At 36.5% G+C, this 19570-nt stretch overlaps 1 protein-coding gene across 1 annotated transcript; it reads right to left on the minus strand.

The window, feature by feature from the left end:
* Positions 1–17931: 17931 nt before the first annotated feature.
* Positions 17932–18891, minus strand: LOC144288406 (olfactory receptor 2T29-like). Its single transcript, XM_077855913.1, has one exon. The coding sequence runs from the start codon at positions 18889–18891 to the stop codon at positions 17932–17934; it is 960 nt and encodes a 319-aa protein (XP_077712039.1).
* Positions 18892–19570: the final 679 nt, after the last annotated feature.

Genomic DNA, 19570 nt, shown 5'->3' on the forward strand with positions numbered 1-19570 from the left:
TATACCATTGGTGTGTATGTCTATTTTTTATGCTTTTATTTAATATACAGTTAACATACAGCATAATATTAGTTTCAGGTGTACAATATAGTGATTTCACACTTCCATACAACACCCAGTGCTGATCACAAGTGCACTTCTTAGTCACCATTAACTATTTAACTCATCTTTCCACCGACTTCCCCTCTGATAACCATCAGTTTGTTCTACAAATTTAAGCATGTGTTTCTTATTTGCCTTTCTCTCTCTTTTTTTCTATTCTCCTCTGTTTCATTTCTTAAACTCCACATATGAGTGAAATGACATGGTATTTGTCTATCTCTGGCTGACTTATTTCATTTAACATAATATACTCCAGCTCCAATCACATCATTGTAAAAGGTAAGATTCCTTTCTTTTTTATGGCTGAGTTATATTCCATTGTATATATGGATATCCCATCTTTTAAATTTGTTTTTTGTTTATTTTTGCAGTTTTAAATTATTTGACAAACTTCTGTGGCTAACATTTCAGCGTTTCAACAGCTGCAAAAGTAAGGAAATAAATTATGGCCCTGGCATACTTTTGAAGATATTTATTATTCATAAAATACATACATTCGTATAGTTTGAAATGAACAAATTTTAAGAAAGTTCAAGCAAATACAAGCATTGTTTAACCTTACAATATATATTAATTTTGTTTAGACTATTTGCTCTATAAAAGCGTCTTTATTACCAAAATATTCAACATGAAGCTATGTTTCAAGTTATAATTACATCTTCCAATCTGTAGAGATGTTACAAATCATGTTATACTCACATAGCTGCCTCTTTGCAACCACGTGGATGAGAAGAGGCACAAAAAGGAAGAGTTATAGGAAGAACATGCTGGACAATCGACAGGGGTCCCTTATAGAAGACTTAAGACAACATCCAGGCAGATATAAAGACACTTAAATATGAAGGTCAGTACTCATATGCATATATTTGTTATATTTTTTCCTTTAACACACTCATTTATATTGGAAAACATAATGGTGACTGTTTGGTCATGTGTTTTTCAAAGGGCTTGGGCGAGTCCCTATAAGCATTCTCTGAAACACTGGAATTCTCTCATGGAGAAATCTACCAGTGAAGGGAAGGGGAAATTTCAAATATTCTTAAGCATTTAACTTAGGTTAATATACTTGCCAAGGAAAAAACAAGTTTCTGTTCTCCATGTTTGCAGACTGTGAGAAAGTGGTGGCTACAGCCTTTATTTCAGAGCCAGAGAATACACACTGCTGTTCCAGAAAGATGAAAGGCAGCAAGGATGGGCTCTAGCCTTTAGAGGGTTAAGCCGGCTGTTGAATCCTGAATCTTTCCTTCTTCCCAGACTTCCAGCTGACTGCATGTATATTTACTTCATGGTTAAATAAAACATTACAATTTATATTTCCAAGGTTTTTCAGCAAGTTGTTGCTTTATTTTTTTTCTGCTACAAAGAAAGAAGAAACTTTATTTTAAAAGCTCATCATAGGATTAAATATGGTAGTGAAAAATCAGAGCTATAGGTCCAACAATAGGAAAATGGATTTTGAATGATGATGGCCACACAATGCATTATGTAGCCATTTAAATGATTTCTATAAAGATCTTAAAATCCCATCAGAAAATAATTGTTTTTAAAAGATACTGTGAGGAGACAAATTATTTTGTGATTGCCAACAGTATTAAATATACATAGAAAAAATAGTAATGATGGCATACATGTTAGCTTTTACGGAAAGGGCAGGCATTCAGCATTTTATTTTATTTTATTTTATTTTATTTTATTTTATTTTATTTTATTATTTTATTTTATTTTTAATAAATTTATTTTTATTGGTGTTCAATTTGCCAACATACAGAATAATACCCAGTGCTCATCCCATCAAGTGCCCCCCTCAGTGCCTGTCACCCATTCACCCCCACCCCCCGCCCTCCACCCCTTCCACCACCCCTAGTTCATTTCCCAGAGTTAGAAGTCTTCATGCTGTGTCTCCCTTTCTGATATTTCCCACACATTTCTTCTCCCTTCCCTTCTATTCCCTTTCACTATTATTTATATTCCCCAAATGAATGAGAACATACACTGTTTGTCCTTCTCCAATTGACTTACTTCACTCAGCATAATACCCTCCAGTTCCATCCATGTTGACGCAAATGGTGGGTATTTGTCATTTCTAATGGCTGAGTAATATTCCATTGTATACATAAACCATATCTTCTTTATCCATTCATCTTTCGATGGACACCGAGGCAAATGACGTATCAGATAAAGGGCTAGTTTCCATGATCTATAAAGAACTTATTAAACTCAACACCAAAGAAACAAACAATCCAATCATGAAATGGGCAAAAGATATGAACAGAAATCTCACAGAGGATGACATAGACATGGCCAACATGCACATGAGAAAATGCTCTGCATCACTTGCCATCAGGGAAATACAAATCAAAACTACAATGAGATATCACCTCACACCAGTGAGAATGGGGAAAATTAACAAGGAAGGAAACCACAAATGTTGGAGAGGATGTGGAGAAAAGGGAACCCTCTTACACTGTTGGGAATGTGAACTGGTGCAGCCACGCTGGAAAACCTTGTGGAGGTTCCTCAAAGAGTTAAAAATAGACCTGCCCTATGACACAGCAATTGCACTGTTGGGGATTTACCCCAAAGATACAGATGCAATGAAACGCCGGGACACCTGCACCCCGATGTTTCTAGCAGCGATGTCCACAATAACCAAACTGTGGAAGTTGTTGCTTTAAAAAAAATAATAAAACCAGGACACCTGAGTGGCCCAGTGGTTGAGCGTCTGCCTTTGGCCCAGGGGGTGATCCTGGAGTCCCAGGATCCAGTCCCGCATTGGGCTTCCTGCAGGGAGCCTGCTTCTCCCTCTACCTGTGTCTCTTCTCTCTGTGTGTCTCTCATGAATAAATAAATAAAATATTAAAAAAATAAAAGCAAATAATTAGAACTTAAAGTGTTGCTCTAATTTTATGTCTATTTTTTGTTTATTAAAATCAATAGAAAATATTGATATATACAGGGAACAGGAATTTGGACCAAAGTTTTGAGAAACATTCCTATACACCAAAATAACTAGTTTTGTTAAAAGGCACTGTAAAACTAAGCATCATCCCAAGCTATCCATGACTTTAAAATCCAGTTAAGATGGAAGAGGCCTTGAATCTCTTAGTGTATCTGGACAGCACTGTAAACTCAAAGGTAGAAGCATCTTGAGAGCAGTTTAGTATTCTCATATGTCCAGAGTTTCTAGTGTGTAGTATCTCAAAATATACAGAGTATTTCAGAAGGTTGCTTGGGCCAGGAAACCTCAGTGTTCTGTTTTTGCACCTGATCCTACAGGCAGGCCAGTCTCTGGGAGAAGTCATCCTGCTCAGCCTATGAAAGGCTCCTCCCCATGGAGCAAGTCTACTTCTGCATCAGCTCTATGTTGAGATCTGATGACTTTGTCTTCTAGTCTCGATTCCTGAATCAAACAATGGCCCACTTTAGGGTTTTCATAAGACTTTCTCTATCCTTAGCTTTATATTTTATATTGGTGGAGACAGAACTTTAGGTGAAACCTATCTTCTCCTGGCCTAGCTTGTTACAGCACTCTGTCAGGACTGTTATACATGAACTGAGGGATTTGGCTTTCTTTTTTTGAATAAAGCTCTTGAAGATAATATATCATTATAAAGATATAAATTGGGAGGACAAGATAGGGAAAAATGAAGGACCTCATCTTACTTTATGTTAAAATAACAAATTCTTTAAATTATTATTTTTCCTTTATTTTTTTAAGTTTTTGTTTTAGATTGTTAAATTCCAGTTAACATACAGTGTAATATTAGTTTCAGGTGTAGAATATACTGATTCAACACTGCCATACAATACCCAGTGCTCATCATTCAAGTGTACTCCTAAATTCCAGTCATGTGTTTTACCAATCCTCCCACCCACTGCTTCTCTGGTAACCATCAGTTTGAACTCCATAGTTAAAAGCCTGTTTCTTGGGTTGCCTCCTTATCTCTTCTGTTTCCCCTATGTTTATTTTTGTGTATGGTATAAGAAGGTGATCTAGTTTCATTCTTTTGCATGTCACTGTCTAGTTTTCACAACACTGTGTATTGAAGAGACTGTATTTTCCCCATTGGGATAGTCTTTTCTGCTTTGCCACAGATTAATTGACCATATAGTTGTAGGTTCATTTCTGGATTTTCTACCCTGTTCTGATCTATGTGTCAATTTTTGTGCCAATACCATGCTGTTTGGATCACTATAGCTTCATAATATAACTTGAAGTCCAGAATCCGGATGATTCCAACTTTAGTTTTCTTTTTCAAGATTACTTTGTCTATTTGTGGTAGAATAGACAAAGTTGTTTATTCTAGCTCTGTAAAAAAATGCTGTTGGTATATTTATAGGGATTGCATTAAATGTATATTGCATTGGGTAGTTAACAATATTTATTCCTCTAATCCATGAGCATGGGACTTTTTTTCATTTCTTTGTGCCATCTTCAATATCTTTCACTCTTGAGGATGATATTAGATATTTGTTTTTCATACATGGTCTTTATTTTGTTGAGGCATGTTCCTTCAAAACCTACTTTGTTGAGGATTTATATCATGAAAGGATGTTGTATTTAGTAAAATGCTTTTTCTATATCTATTGAAAGAATAATATGGTTCTTATCTTTTCTTTTTTTTCTTTCTTTTCTTTTATTAATGTGGTGTATCATATTGATTGATTTGGTAATATTGAACCATCCTTTCAGCCCAGGAATAAATTCCACTTAATTATAGTGGATACTTCTTTTAATGTATTATTGGATTCAATTTACTAGTATTTTATTGAGAATTTTTTTAATTCATGTTCATCAGAGATATTGGCCTGTAGTTTTCATTTTTTTTTACTGGAGTCTTTATCTGGTTTTGGGATCAGGGTCATGCTGTCCTCATAGAATGAGTCTGGAAGTTTTCTTGCCATTTCTTTCTTTCTTTTTTTTTTTTTTTGGAATGGTTTGAGAAGAATAGATATTAACTCTTCTTTAAATGTTTGGTACAATTGCCCTGGGAAGTTGTCTGGCCCTGGATTTTTGTTCATTGGGAGATTTTTGATTATTGATTCAATTTCTTTGCTGGTTATTGGTCTGTTCAAGTTTTATATTTCTTTCTGTTTCAGTTTTGGTAGTTTGTATCTTTCTAGGAATTTGCCCATTTCTTCCAGGTGGTCCAGTTTGTTTGCACATAGTTTTTCATAATGCTCTCTTATAATCTATTGTATTTCTGTGGGTTTGGTTGTTATTTATCCTCTTGCACTTGTGATTTTATTTGGATATATCTCTTTTCTTCTTGATAAGTCTGGCTAAGAGATTTTCCATTTTATAAACTTTTCCTCCTTCACAGATCCCTGTTTTTTGCCATCTCCCTGGGGTTGTCTGCTTGCCTTCTCTCCAAGAGCAGCACAGCATCTTCAGGGCTCTATCCCAGACAACCCTGCTGACCTTTAAAACTCCATTTTTTAAGCTCTTCCAGTTGTAAGGACTCAGGAAAATCAGCCCCTCTTGTCTTCCCAGCCAATTACTTTGATGAAATATTCTCCTTGTGAGTTTCCCTGTGGACTCTGGACTCCATTCTCTCTCCCTTCTCTGTGACTGTAGTTCCCTCCACCTGCAGCAGCCATAGTCCACTTTTCTCCTAAATCACATCTCAACACTTCCTACCTTCTTTGATGTGACCTTTTCTCTCTCCTTGGTTGTGAAATTTGTTCTGTCAGTTTTCAGGTTGATTTCTGGGGAACTTATAACGTTTTGATAATTATCTAGTTGTATTTGTGGGCTGTACCTACGGTCCTGCTACTCAGCTGCCACCTTCTCTTCCTTCTATACCTCTATTATATGTCAATACCATGCTGTTTTGATTACTGTGGCTTTGTAACATTTTCAAATCAAGAGATATTATGTTTAGCTTTGTGTTTCCAAATGATTGCTTTGACTATTCAGGGACTTTTGTAGTTCCATTCACATTTTAGGATTGATTTTTCCATATCTGCAGAAATTCTCATGGGAAATTTAATAGGGATTGCTCTAATTGCAAAAATGGCTTTGGGTAGTACGAATATTTTAACAATGATAGCTTTTCTAATTCATGAAAATGTTGTCTTTGTACTCATTTGTGTCTTCAATTTATTTCATCAATGTCTTTGTTTCATGGTTATTTTATTCTTGGTTAAATTTATTCTAAGTATAATAACCTGCATGTACATCTATGGATACATGAGTGAAGAAAAGTTGGTATATACAAAAGAATAGTATTTAGTCATAAAAAAATAACATCCTGTTCTTTGGTATATGGAATAAAATCAAGAATATTATGCTGTTAAAAAGAAACCACAGGTCCAAACTTAGGCCAAGTTACCAAACTCTTGCACCCACAGGAAGTTAACCTCACCTGAAATAATATTTGTTTTATTTTTATGACTTCCTTGTCTTTCCTTTAAAAACCATTTTTGTTCACTTAGCCCTTTGGAACTCCACTTTGCTTGCTAGATAGGATGATGACTGATTCCTGAATCTTTAAATCATATAGGGTCTTCAGATTTATTTAGTTTTTTAGGTTTGCTCAATTTTATTTTTAAAAAGATTTTGTCATAGCAAAAGAATCTGGAGGGAACTTTCAATGCCATTCAGGTACACCAAGAAACCACAGATGTGGTTCCCTGTAAACTCTTTGAACTTAAAATCTTTCTCAATATTTATAAGGGCTGTAAGCTATTTTCAGTGCTAAGCTCCACTTTTTTTGCATTTGAGCTTCTGATCTAATTTGCTTTTCTTTACAGGGCAGAGAAGCTGAAGCTGTTGGATGGTTATGCCTAGACCTAATTGAGCTGGCACACTTACCCAGAACTAAATTGAGCTGGCAGATTTGCTCTGAGCCCAGCTGAGCTTGCAGAAGTGTTGGTTGCAGGCCAAGCCCCTAGCCTTTCAGATATATATATTTATTTATTTATTTATTTATTTATTTATTTATTTATTTACATACAGAGAGAGGCAAAGACTTAGGCAGAGGGAGAAGCAGGGTCCCTGTGCAAAGTCTGATGTGGGACTCGATCCCAGGATCCTGGGATCATGACGTGAGCTGAAGGGAGACACACAACCACTGAGCCACCCAGGTTCCCCAGATGACAATTCTTCTGGTGAAAAACACCACACTTTAGTTATATCTTGGCTTGAATGCTGAGAACTATTAGTGGTAACTGTAGTTCTCCATTGTGTTTGGGATTAGTCCACAGTCCCCATTCCTTGTGGTTTGCTGGTCCAACTGCTTGCCTAACTCAAGGTTCAATAGGAATTATCGATGGTGTATAGAAGGCCTTCTTGTGGCCAGGACACATTAACATTTGTTGGTTACTGATGATACATTACGATGCACATATTTGTTAGTCTTGATTTGTGTAGGTGAAGATTATTGCTAATGGGGAAGTCACAGGTCAGAAAGCTACAAAAATTGGTTAGGCATAGGCCAAGTATTTAATGGCTGTTAGTGTGCTCACTACCTCAGGAATACTACTGTGATGAATAAGTTGGCCATGAAATGGGTTAGACTGACCCTAAGTTACTTGCCAATGTCAGAAATCTTTTGTGAAATAATGTACTATAAAACATTTTCAGGCTACCTGCATGGCGCCTGCTTCTCCCTCTGCCTGTGTCTCTGCCTCTCTCTGTGTGTGTCTCTCATGAATAAATAAATAAAATCATTAAAAAAAAATTTCAAACTCCAATCCAGGGGTACATTCCTTTAGGTATTAGTTTAGCCTCAAGAAAACAAAAAATTTGGCTAAAGTAATTCTTTAAATTCTCAAGAACTGAGCATGCCAACTTCTGGCACACCTGATTATTTTATGTCTAAGAACTAGTCCCAGAAGTTGCAGATTATCTAGTAAAATTGCAAAAATCTTACTAAAACCAAGTTATAATTATAATGGTGATTATAGGGAATGTTCTGAATAGCTAAGATCATTTAAGAGGTGCATTTGAAAGCAATAGTTCCTAAATTAAACAGAATGAGATACCTGTTTCAATTGGCAAACAGATTACTCCAAAAGATTTCAAAATTCCAAAGCAATTTTGTCAAATTCATTGGAAAACGTTAATGAAAAATTAAAGATGCAAGAGGTACCTAAAACAAGTGATTATAAGACTGATGCTGTAACTAAACCAACATGGATTTCCTTAGTTTTTAAAGATCCAGGTCTCCAGGATCAGGCCCCGGGCTGCAGGGGGCACTAAACCGCTGCGCCACCGGGGCTGCCCATGGATTTCCTTCTTGATGAGTTAGAATCTACATCAGGTTGAGTTGTTGTACAAAGAAAATTTTATTTGCAGCAAATAAGGAGATTACAGAAAATAATTTCCAAAGCCATAACTCTCTGAGCAAGGGTGATTGGGTTCCTTTTATTTAGTGTTAAGATGAATAATTAGATAGGGAAGCCCTGTATTATACAGAAGTAGCCCTAAGGTCACCCACACTTCCTAAATAAACAGGACTATACACACATTGTACATTATGTATATTGGTGTTCTTTCTTGGGTGGACATTTTAGTATTATAATGAGGTAAAGGTAGTTGTAGGTCATTATAGAAGGCATTCACAGTCCATATGCACAGGCAGGAGTTAGGAGTTCAACTCAAACTGGTCTAGGTTGGTCTGGGCTGGCGGGGGAGCTTGTCAAGACAATGGTTATCATGCCAGGGGTAGCTCCACTTTCCATTTCTTGTGTTAAGAGATATCCTAGAAAGAACAGAGCTTAAGAAAAAAATGTGGGGTAAATATTGGTGAGTACAAACAAGTGAGCAGTAAAGGTCAAGTCTAGCTGGAGACAGTTTAACTCCTACTGCTCCCCTCTATCCTCCTCTGAGTACTCAGTCTAGATTGAATTGGTTTTCCATGGATCTCTGGGTGGCTCAGCGGTTTGGCACCTACCTTCAGCCCGGGGCATAATCTTGGAGTCCTAGGATCCAGTCCCACATCGGACTCCCTGCATGGAGCCTGCTTCTCCCTCTGCCTATGTCTCTGCCTCTCTCTTTCTCTCATGAATAAATTTAAAAAATCTTAAATAAAAAGAATTGTTTTTCCATGCTGAAAGGACAACATAACTATAAACAGGAGCCCACCATGTTATGGGCCTTATAGACACATTTCTGTATCTATCTTCAAAAGAAGGTCCTTTGATGGGCCCCTCTGAGATCTGATAAAGCAAGGATATCCTGATAAAGTCCTACATTATTCTTTTAAACAGCTCAGGGTAAACACTGTGGATAGTAGAACCTGACAAAGGTATCTCAGAAAAACTGGTGGAAGCCAGGAAAAGGTGAACATTCCTTTTCAACTTTTACATATTTTAAAATCCTTTTAAATCTCCATCTGTATTTCTAGACAGGAAAATAAAAATTTATGTTCTCTTTTAAAGTCCAGACCTATTGCTATTTGAAACTTTCTCTCTCAGCAATAACTATTGTCTCCTACATTATCTTATTTTGTGTAACTGGGCTTAGCTTTCTTCCTGTCTGAGGCATGAAGATTGGTTTTTGTTTGGAGATTTTATATATATATATACAGATTATATATATATATATATATGGCTATAATGGCTATTATTGAAAGTGGCTCTGGACCTCGCGCCCTTTCAGGGGACATCTCTTACACCCAAAGGATTTTTTAAATACTTCCAAAATATTTAGAATTAAAACTACATAGTCAGAAGGAAATAAGCAAATAGAAGATAATGTAGTTGGGTAAATAAATTTTGAAACCATTTAAGTTAAAACACAATTTGAAGAACTGAAAGGAAATGTCCTTATCTTACAAATCTTTACAAAAATAGGAATGCAGCTCTCAAGACAATTCAAAATGTACCTGTTTCTTTACCAATCCACAAACCTTCCCTGTCTGTCTCAAATGGCTTGTAAATTATTGACCTTAGGAAAACAAGATTTTTCTTGGAGAAATTTGTATTCTTTCTCTGTCCCTTAAAGTTATATATATTATCGTGTTGTTGATACGTACACACAGACCACAATCACCTAATACTGATGGTGGGGAAAAAAAAGCAAAAATATTTTAAAATATTTTAAAATTATATATATATATATTAACTATATATATATTTATATTTATCTCCAGATGGTATTGCTGAAATTAATTTGTATAAGAGCTCTATGTAATTGGTTTAAAGGCAAGTGCTTATAAGAATTGTCCATTCTACACCCTGTCTTAAGCCTGAATTGGTATGTGGTGGGGGCAACGGGACATTTAAGATATTTTTGTGATTCTTTTTTTAACACCTCTCTTTTTGTATATATAATGATGAAACATGTTGTAACGGTTGAACAGGGAAGGAGAAAGAAAATTTATTATCTGAGTGGACCCTTCATTGTGGAAAAGTAGATCAAGAGTTTATCTGTATTATTGAACCTGCTTTAGGCTCCCCCGCCCCTTTTTTTTTTCCACATTGTGCGTTTTGTCCTGAATTGTAAGTTAAACACAATGCTAGTACCTGTTTACACTGTGAAGTGGATATTGTTACAGAGAGCACACTGGAGGCTTTCTCACTGTTAGGCAAATAATGCTCATGTGAATATATGATCTGAGAAGAAGAAAGCCCTGTAGTTTTAACTGTTGATGCTATCTGTCTTGTTGGAGAATAAATTTTAGAATTTTTCTTCCCCCTCCAATAAAAAAAAAATGAATTGGCCTACTGAACTGGCCTCTTTCTATCCAGAAAGATAGGAACTAAATCTTTTTTTCAGGTTTATATTATCTAGGAAAATATTTAAGAGTTAGGCAAAATGAAGTAAAAGTAAGGGTACTTGTTTGATCCAGTCCCCTTAATTTAACAGAATAGCTATTCAAACCAAACTAAACATCTTTCAATTCAACCGGAGATGTAAGGAAAGAATGGTTGGAACTCCACAAATAGAAAAATGACTATTTCATAAGGTAGGAGTGAGAAGAAAAATGCAAGGAATATATCAGAAGAAAAATGGCAGGTGGAGGAAGACTTTGTAATGTGGCTATGGGAAAGTGATACAGTTCTAGAGCTCAAAATTAGGACCTGGAGAAACTTCCCTGCCTGAAAGGTCCTCAGTGGTAAAGCAGGGCAGAATCATGAGTAGGATAGTGGGGTCTCAATATTCCCAGAGGTACAGAAAGAACAAGGGTGTCTAACCTGGCAGAGTTCCCAAGCACTGGAGTGAGGAAACAGGTTTAGGTCAGCAAGCCCAGGAAAAGTCTCACCTTGTTTTGCTGTAAACCTCAAACCAAGGCCTGATCAGTTGACCATTCTCTGTGTAGGTCCCTGCAAAGGGCTGGAACTCAGCAACCCTCCATCTTCCTTTGGTACAGGTGAAGTGGGTGTACACTTGACCAGATGAATGATCTCCATGCCAGGGCCCTGCAAGGAACATAAATGGGACAATCCTCTGTTTCTGTTGGGAAGGGTGAGATGGGTGTGCCCATGAGTGGGTGAAAGCTACCCCTGCTGGAACCCTACAAGTTGCACAAATCAGTGTCCCTCTTCCTGCCCTGAGGCAGCATGTGAGTGTGCAGGTTCCACAGGAGTCTGCAGAACTTAGCAAACACCACAACTTCTCAGCCCCAGGGCTGGAGATCTGGGTGTGGACATTTTTGTTTTCACCCTCTAAAGAGGGGCAGAAAGCCTCTAGAGAACAAAAACCTCACAGAGCAAACAGATTACACTGAGCCTGGCCCCCTGGCAAGGGGCAGTGCAACTCCACCCAGGCACAGACACCTGAGAATCAGAGCAGCAGGCCTCTCCCCAAGACCAGCTGGAAGAACAGGGGGACAGCAAGCTGATTGACCAAACCGCTCTGGAAAGCTCCAGGGTTGGGGAAAATAGAATATAGAACTTGAGGTTTAATTTTCTTATGATTCATCTTTCAGTTCAAAATTTTCCACTTTTTTCTTTTTTTCTCATTTCAAATAGTTTCTTACTTTATTAACTCTATGGTTTAATGTCTTTTTTCTTTAAAGTTCATATTTTGCAATTACATACTATAGATATAGTCTTCAGTTTTGGCTTCTTTTAAATGAATCAATTTTGGAATTTAGAGTCTTTTAAAAAACAGACCAAAATACAATCAGGACCACGTGGATCACCTTTTTTACGCTGTGTGAGATTATATTCTCTCTCCTTTCTTCATCCTCCCATTTTTTTTCTCTCTCTCTTGCTTTTCTTTATCTTCATCTTTTACCTTTTATTTTCTGGTTCTTCATTTCTTTGGAATTTTCCTGTGTGTACTTTTTTTGGGTCATGGTTTATATTTTTGACTCTGCTCACTCTAACAGCCATTTTACATGGGAAAAAATGACTAGTAGGAGGAATTCACAACAAAAGAAGGAATGAGAGGTAATACTTTCTGCCACAGATATAATGGATATGGATTTAAGTAAGATGTCAGAGATGTAGATGTAGTTCAGGATAGCAATTATAAAGTTACTAATTGGATTTTTAAAAAAACATAGAGCATCACTAGAGAATCCCAGTGCAGAAATGAGGTCAAATCAGGCTGAGATTAAAAGCACTCCAACAGAAGTGAAATCTAAATTGGATGCTCTAACTCCTAGGGTAAATGAGGCGGAAGAGAGAGTAAGTAACATAGAAGGCAAGTTGATGGAAAGAAAGTGGAGGAAAAGAGAGAAAAACAACTAAGAGCCCATAAGGAGAGGCTCTGAGAGATAAGCAATAGTTTGAAAAAAAAATCCATATTAGGGATCCCTGGGTGGCGCAGCGGTTTGGCGCCTGCCTTTGGCCCAGGGCGCGATCCTGGAGACCCGGGATCGAATCCCACGTCGGGCTCTCGGTGCATGGAGCCTGCTTCTCCCTCTGCCTGTGTCTCTGCCTCTCTCTCTCTCTCTCTGTGACTATCATAAATAAATAAAAATTTAAAAAAATCCATATTATTGAAATTCCTGAGGGTGCATGGGGCGTGCAGAAGGTATATTTGAGCAAATCATAGCTGAGAACTTCCATAATTTGAGGAAGGAAACAGGTATGCATACCCAAGAGGTAGAGAGGACCCCTCTCAAAATAAATAAAAATAGATCAACATCCTGATGTATAATAGCAAAATTTACAAATTTCAGATATAAAGAGAAAATCCTGAAGGTAACTTGAGACAAGAGATTCCTAACATACAGAGGGTGAAATACCATATTAACAGCAGACTTATTCACAGATACCAGGCAGGACATAAAGGATTGGCATGATATATTTAGGGCATTCAATGAGAAAAATATGAAGCCACAAATACTTTATCCAACAAGGCTGTCATTAAGAATAGAAGGAGAGATAAAGAGCTTCTAGGAGAGACAGAAACTGAAACAGTATGTGAGCACAAATCCAGTCCTGCAAGAAATATTAAGGAGGGGAGCCCTGTAAGTGAAGAGGGAGCCCAAAGGAATAGAGAGAATCTGCAGTAACAGGGACCATATGGGTAATACAAGGTCACGAAATTCATATCTTTCAATAGTTATTCTGAATATAAATGGGCTAAATGCTCCAAAGACACAGGGTATCAAACCAGATATAAAAGCAAAACCCATCCATATGCTGTGTATAAAAGACTCATTTTTGACAGAAAGATACTTTCAGACTGAAAATGAGAGCATGTAGAATAATTTACCATGTAAATGGACCCCCGAAGAAAGCTAGGGTAGCAATCCTCATATCAGACAAATTAGATTCTAAACCAAAGACTCTAATAAGAGATGAAGAGGGGCACTATATCATGCAGAAAGGATCAGTCCAACAGAAATACCTAGCCATTATACATATTATGCTTCCAATCTGGAAGCAGCTAATTATATCAACCAATTAATAACCAAAGTAAAGAAATACATTGATACTAATAAAATAATAGTAGGATACTTCAATACCCCATTCACAGCAATGGACAGATCATCCAAACAGATCAACAAAGAAAAAGGGCTTTGAATGACACACTGGACTAGAGGGACTTCACAGATATATATAGACCATTCCATCCTAATGCAACAGAATACACATTCTTCTCAAGTGAACATTGAATTTTCTTCAGAATAGACCACATACTGGGTCTCAAATCAGATTTCAACTGATACCAAAAAATTGGGATTATTCCCTGCATATTTTCAGACCACAATTGCTTTGAAACTTGAATTCAATAATAAGAGAAAATTTGGAAATAACTCAAACACTTGGAGGTTAAAGGGCATCCTACTAAAAGATGAATGGTTCAATCAGCAAATTAGAGAAGAATTTAAAAGATTCATGCAAACTAATGAAAATGAAAGTACAACTGTTCAAAACCTTTGGGATACAGCAAAGGTGGTCCTATGAGGGAAGTACATTTCATACAAGCCTCTCTCAAAATATCAGAGAAATCTCAGATATACAAGCTAACCTTACACCTAAAGGAAATGGAGAAAGAAAAGCAAATGAAGCCTAAGCCAAGCAGGAGAAGATACATAATAAGGATTGGAGCAGAACTCAATGATATAGACACCAGAAGGACAGTGGAACAGATCAATGAACCTAGGAGCTTGTTCTTTGAAAGAATAACATAGATAAGTCCTTAGCCAGCCTTATTAAGAAGAAAAGAAAAGAAAAGAAGAAAAGAAAAGAAAAGAAAAGAAAAGAAAAGAAAAGAAAAGAAAAGAAAAGAGAACCAAGCTAATAAAATCATGAATGAATGAAGACAAATCATAACCAACACCAAGGAAATACGAACAATTTTAAGAATGTATTATGAGCAACTATGTGCCAACAAATTAGGCAATCTGGAAGAAATGGATGTATTCTGGAGAATGTTCCATGTGCACTCGAGAAGAATGTGTATTGCTTTAAGATGGATTGTTTTGTATATATAAGTCAAGTCCATCTGGTCCAGTGTGTCATTCAAAGGCCTCTTTCCTTGTTGATTTTCTGCTTAAATGATCTTTTTATTGTTGTGAGTTGGGTGTTATAGTCCCCTACTATTATTATATTATTATCAATGTGTTTTATTTGGTTATTATTTGGTTTGTATAATTGGCTGTTCTCATATTGGAAGCATAAATATTTATAATGTTAGATCTTGTTGGATAGATCCTTTAAGTATGATATAGTGTCCATCTTCATTCCTTACTACAGTCTTTGATTTAAAATTTAATTTGTCTGATATGAGAATTGTTACCTCAGCTTTCTTATAATGTCCAATAGCATGATAAATGGTCCTTCACCTCCTCATTTTCATTTTGGAGGTGTCTTAAATGAGTCTCTTGTAGACAGCATATGGATAGGTCTTTCTTTTTTATCCAATCTGATATCCCTGTCTTTTGACTGGAGCATTTAGCCTTTTACACTCAGAGTCACTACTAAAAGATATGAATTTAGTGCCATTGCATTGCTGGTAGCATCACTTTTCTTTATAGTGTGTCTGTTTCTTCCTGGCTTGTTATTTTTGGACTCTTTCTTTGCTTAGAACATCCTCTTTAATATTTCTTGGAGGGCTAGCTTGGTGATCACATATTCTTTCAGTTTCTGTCTGTTCTGGAAGCTCTTTAGCTCTCCTTCTATTCTGAATGACTGTCTTGAAGATAAAGTATTCTTGGCTGCATGTTATTCATTTACCACCCTGATTATATCATACCAATCCATTCTGGCCTTTAGGTCTCTGTGGATAGTTGTGATGCCAAACTAATGTTTCTACCCTTGTACATTAAGGACCTCTTACCTCAAACCACTTTCAGGATTTTCTCTTTATCTTTGACATTTCTTAGCTTCACTATTATATTTCAGTGCATTGATTATTTTTCTTGATTTTGAGGGGAGTTCTCTGTGCTTCCTGGACTTGAATGCCTGTTTCCTTCCCAGATTAGGGAAGTTCTCAACTACGATTTGCTCAAATATACCTTCTATCCCTCTATCTCTTTCTTCTTCCTCTAGGATTCCAATAATTCTAATATTGTTTTGCTTTATGGCATCCCTGATCTCTTGACCCCTCATGGTCCATCGGTTGTTTTCCTCTCTTTTCATCAGCTTCCTTCCTATCCATAATTTTGTCTTCTATGTCACTGACTCTCTCTTCTGCCTCATTTACTCAATCTGTTAGAATATCCATTTTAGATTGCACCTCATTTAAAGTATTTTTAATTTTGACTTGATTAGATTTTATTTGTGTTTTTAAAAGATTTTATTTATTAATGAGAGACGCAGAGAGAGAGAGAGACAGGCAGAGGGAGAAGCAGGGTCCATGCAGGGAGCCCGATGTAGGACTCGATCCTGGGTCTCCAGGATCACAACCTGAGCTAAAGGCAGGCATCAAACCGCTGAGCCACCCAGAGATCCCAAGATTTTATTTATGTACTAAGGTATTCCCTAGTGTCTTTTTTTTTCCTTTTTTTAAAATCAGGGTTTGTAATCATTATTCTGAATTCAATTTCTGTCATTTTACTTATATCTATATTGATTAGATACATAATATACCATATTACCTCTTGTTCTTTCTTTTGCTCTGAATGTCTTATTCTAGTCTTTTTCTCCAAAGAATAGATGAATGAGAGAACAAAATAAAAAAATATCATCCATGACCTCAGCAAAATACACACTAGACAAATCCAAAGAGATCAGAAACCAAAAAAGAAAAATTTTAAAAAGGGAAAAAAGATATAATTTATTCTTACACATGGATAAAACAGGGGAGTCATTTGGTGCTAGATGTATTTTGGTTTGTTTGGTAGAAGACATTAAATCCCAAAATTGTAAAGAAAGGAAATGAAATGAAATATAGATAGATAGATAGATATAAATATATAGATAGATATAGATAGATATAGATATATATCTATATATAGATAGATACAGATATATCTCAATGAAAAGAAGCCAAAAATGAAGAATGCCTATAAATATAAACATAAGAATGAAAGTTTAAAAAGATTTAAAAACAAAGAATTGATAAAATGAGAAACTAGTTGAAAAGCAAAAAAGAAAAAAATTTTAAATGACAAACTAAAACCTCATAAAAAACCCCTCAAATTCTATACACTATTTTCCCATAGTGCATAAGCTTTTTAGTGATCCATAAACTTGGTTCAACAGATGTTGCTGTTTGTCTGTGGGAGGAGCTGGTTCCACTGATTGTAAGCTGTCTTTACCTAGGCATACTGTCAGGGGGCCAAGCTCAGTGTAAGCTGCTTCAGGTTATTCTATGTAGCTTTTGTTCTCTGAAGGCTTTTTGCATCACTTTAGAGTATGAAAAAAAAAACTAAGACTAAAAATCCTAAAAAAAGCATGTGTGACAGAAAGACTATCTTATCTATTTACTTGGACTTAATTTAATTTGTGGAAATGAAGCATGAATAAGAGTGGTACAAAGAACATCCTATACCCTTTACCTAGACTCTTTGTTGTTAACACTGTACCTACTCTGCTTTATCACTTTTTTGTCAATCTGAATTTCTCTCTCTCTCCCTTCTGCCTTCCCTCCCTTTCTCTCTCCATCTCTATCTCTTTTTCTCTCTTTTATTTGAGAAAATTTCTTACCTCCAAATGATCTTTATCCTGTAAATAATTCATTATATATTTAATGTAAGTATTCTTCTATATAATAAGAGTACAGTTATAAACTTTAATTTTACCTCAAAATATTAGCATAGTACAATACATTTTGAATGGAGATTTAGAATCAAAGATAATTGTAGTACATTAGAGAAATTCGTTAAGTAGTTGTGAATATGATATAAGATACCATGGTATGAGGTCCCAAGAAATTTATTTATGTACTAAGGTATTCCCTAAAGAATCATTGGCATAAGATTCCTAAGTTCCAATGTGTAGAGAGAAGAAAAAACAGAATAAAATATTAATTTTCTATTTTATAATTTCTTGAAAGACAGGTCCTACATTCACCATTTTCTTTAAAGCTTCTGTGACATCTTTATTCCTCAGACTATAGATTAAAGGGTTTAGCAATGGAGTAAGTATGGTATAAAAGACAGACACCATTATGTCTTTTTCAGGGGTGTGGTAAAAACTGGGAAGCATATAGTTGTAGACTCCAGCCCCATAAAAGAGAATGACCACCGTCATATGGGAGGAACACGTGGCAAAGGATTTCTGGCTTTTTGCTGAGTTTATCCTGTGAATGGTGAAAAGGATGAAAGAATAAGAGCTTGAAATGACTGCTACAGGGACAAGAAGCATGAGGACACAGCACAGGTACATGACTGTCTCATAGAGGGAAGTATCTGAGCAAGAAAGCTTCACTATGGCAGGGACTTCACAGAAGAAATGATGGATCTCTCGAGTTCTGCAGAAGGGGAAGGTCATGGTGATGGACGTGAGCATGAATCCATCCACAGATCCCAGAAACCAGCAGCCAGATGCCAGTAGAAGACACAATCTATGGTTCATGAGGACAGGGTAATGAAGAGGATGGCAGATGGCTACATAGCGATCATAAGCCATGGTGGCTAGAAGAAAACATTCTGAACCTCCTAGTGTTACATAGAGAAACATTTGCATCCCACATTCTAGGGTTGAGATCTTATTCATACTCAAAACCTGGTTCATAAGCATTTTGGGTACAGTGATGGAAATGTACATTACATCCATGAGAGACAACTGGCTGATGAAAAAATACATGGGAGTGTGGAGGTGAGCATCAGAGTATATCAGAAATATCAGGAGAGAGTTTCCAGACAATACCAACAAGAAAACAATAAAAATGATCACACAGAGAAAAGTTGGGTGTTTTGACTGACTGAAAATTCCCACCAGGATGAAATCAGATTGTCCACTGTCATTGATCATCCAAGTTTTGTTGTCCATGAGGGTTCATCTAAGCCCAGTTCATCTAGACCTCAAGTTCACCAGTGAAAGCTTTGCAGGCAATGGATCACTCATGGAATACAAATACCTGAAATGATTTAAGAAATACTGAGAATTTTGTGTTTGCGCACACCTACTTGTGTAAAAAAGAGAAAGTCCTATGGGCCTATAGATTGAGGATTATTAATCAGAACTTATTGTGAATCTATCATAAAACTAAAAAATTACAACTGTGGGTCAGAATAATTGGTTATTAATATTGAAGTTGACACAATTCAGGTCATGACATTTCCTCATAACAGACAGTGTCATACATAAACATATATTGGGAATTTACAAAAGGTAAACTTTGTTGGGCTAGCGGGATCAAGGGGGATCAGGAGGCACCAACAAAATGGCAGTGGATCCTCTATCTTGTTATCCCTGCCTCAGAACTTTCCCACCACCAGCAGACTTCCCAAGGACATATTATCAGGGGAAGACAGGACCTATGCAGGAAATCTGAACCGTATCAGACCCCATATAGGGCATAAGTAGTTATCGCCCCATACCAATTCCGCCAGTAACATGCCTTAATACCTATCACCCCATACAGACACACAACCCTTACCCCTCCCCCTTAAAAAAGCCCACTTGTACTCCCCTGCACGTGACTTCCTGGCCCTGAGACTTTCCCAGC

Source organism: Canis aureus, chromosome 18 (genome assembly GCF_053574225.1).
Source record: "Canis aureus isolate CA01 chromosome 18, VMU_Caureus_v.1.0, whole genome shotgun sequence".
Classification (NCBI taxonomy): domain Eukaryota; kingdom Metazoa; phylum Chordata; class Mammalia; order Carnivora; family Canidae; genus Canis; species Canis aureus.

Coding starts and splice junctions, on each gene's coding strand:
- LOC144288406 (XM_077855913.1), bottom strand. CDS start 18,891: ATGGACAACAAAACTTGGATGATCAATGACAGTGGACAATCTGATTTC.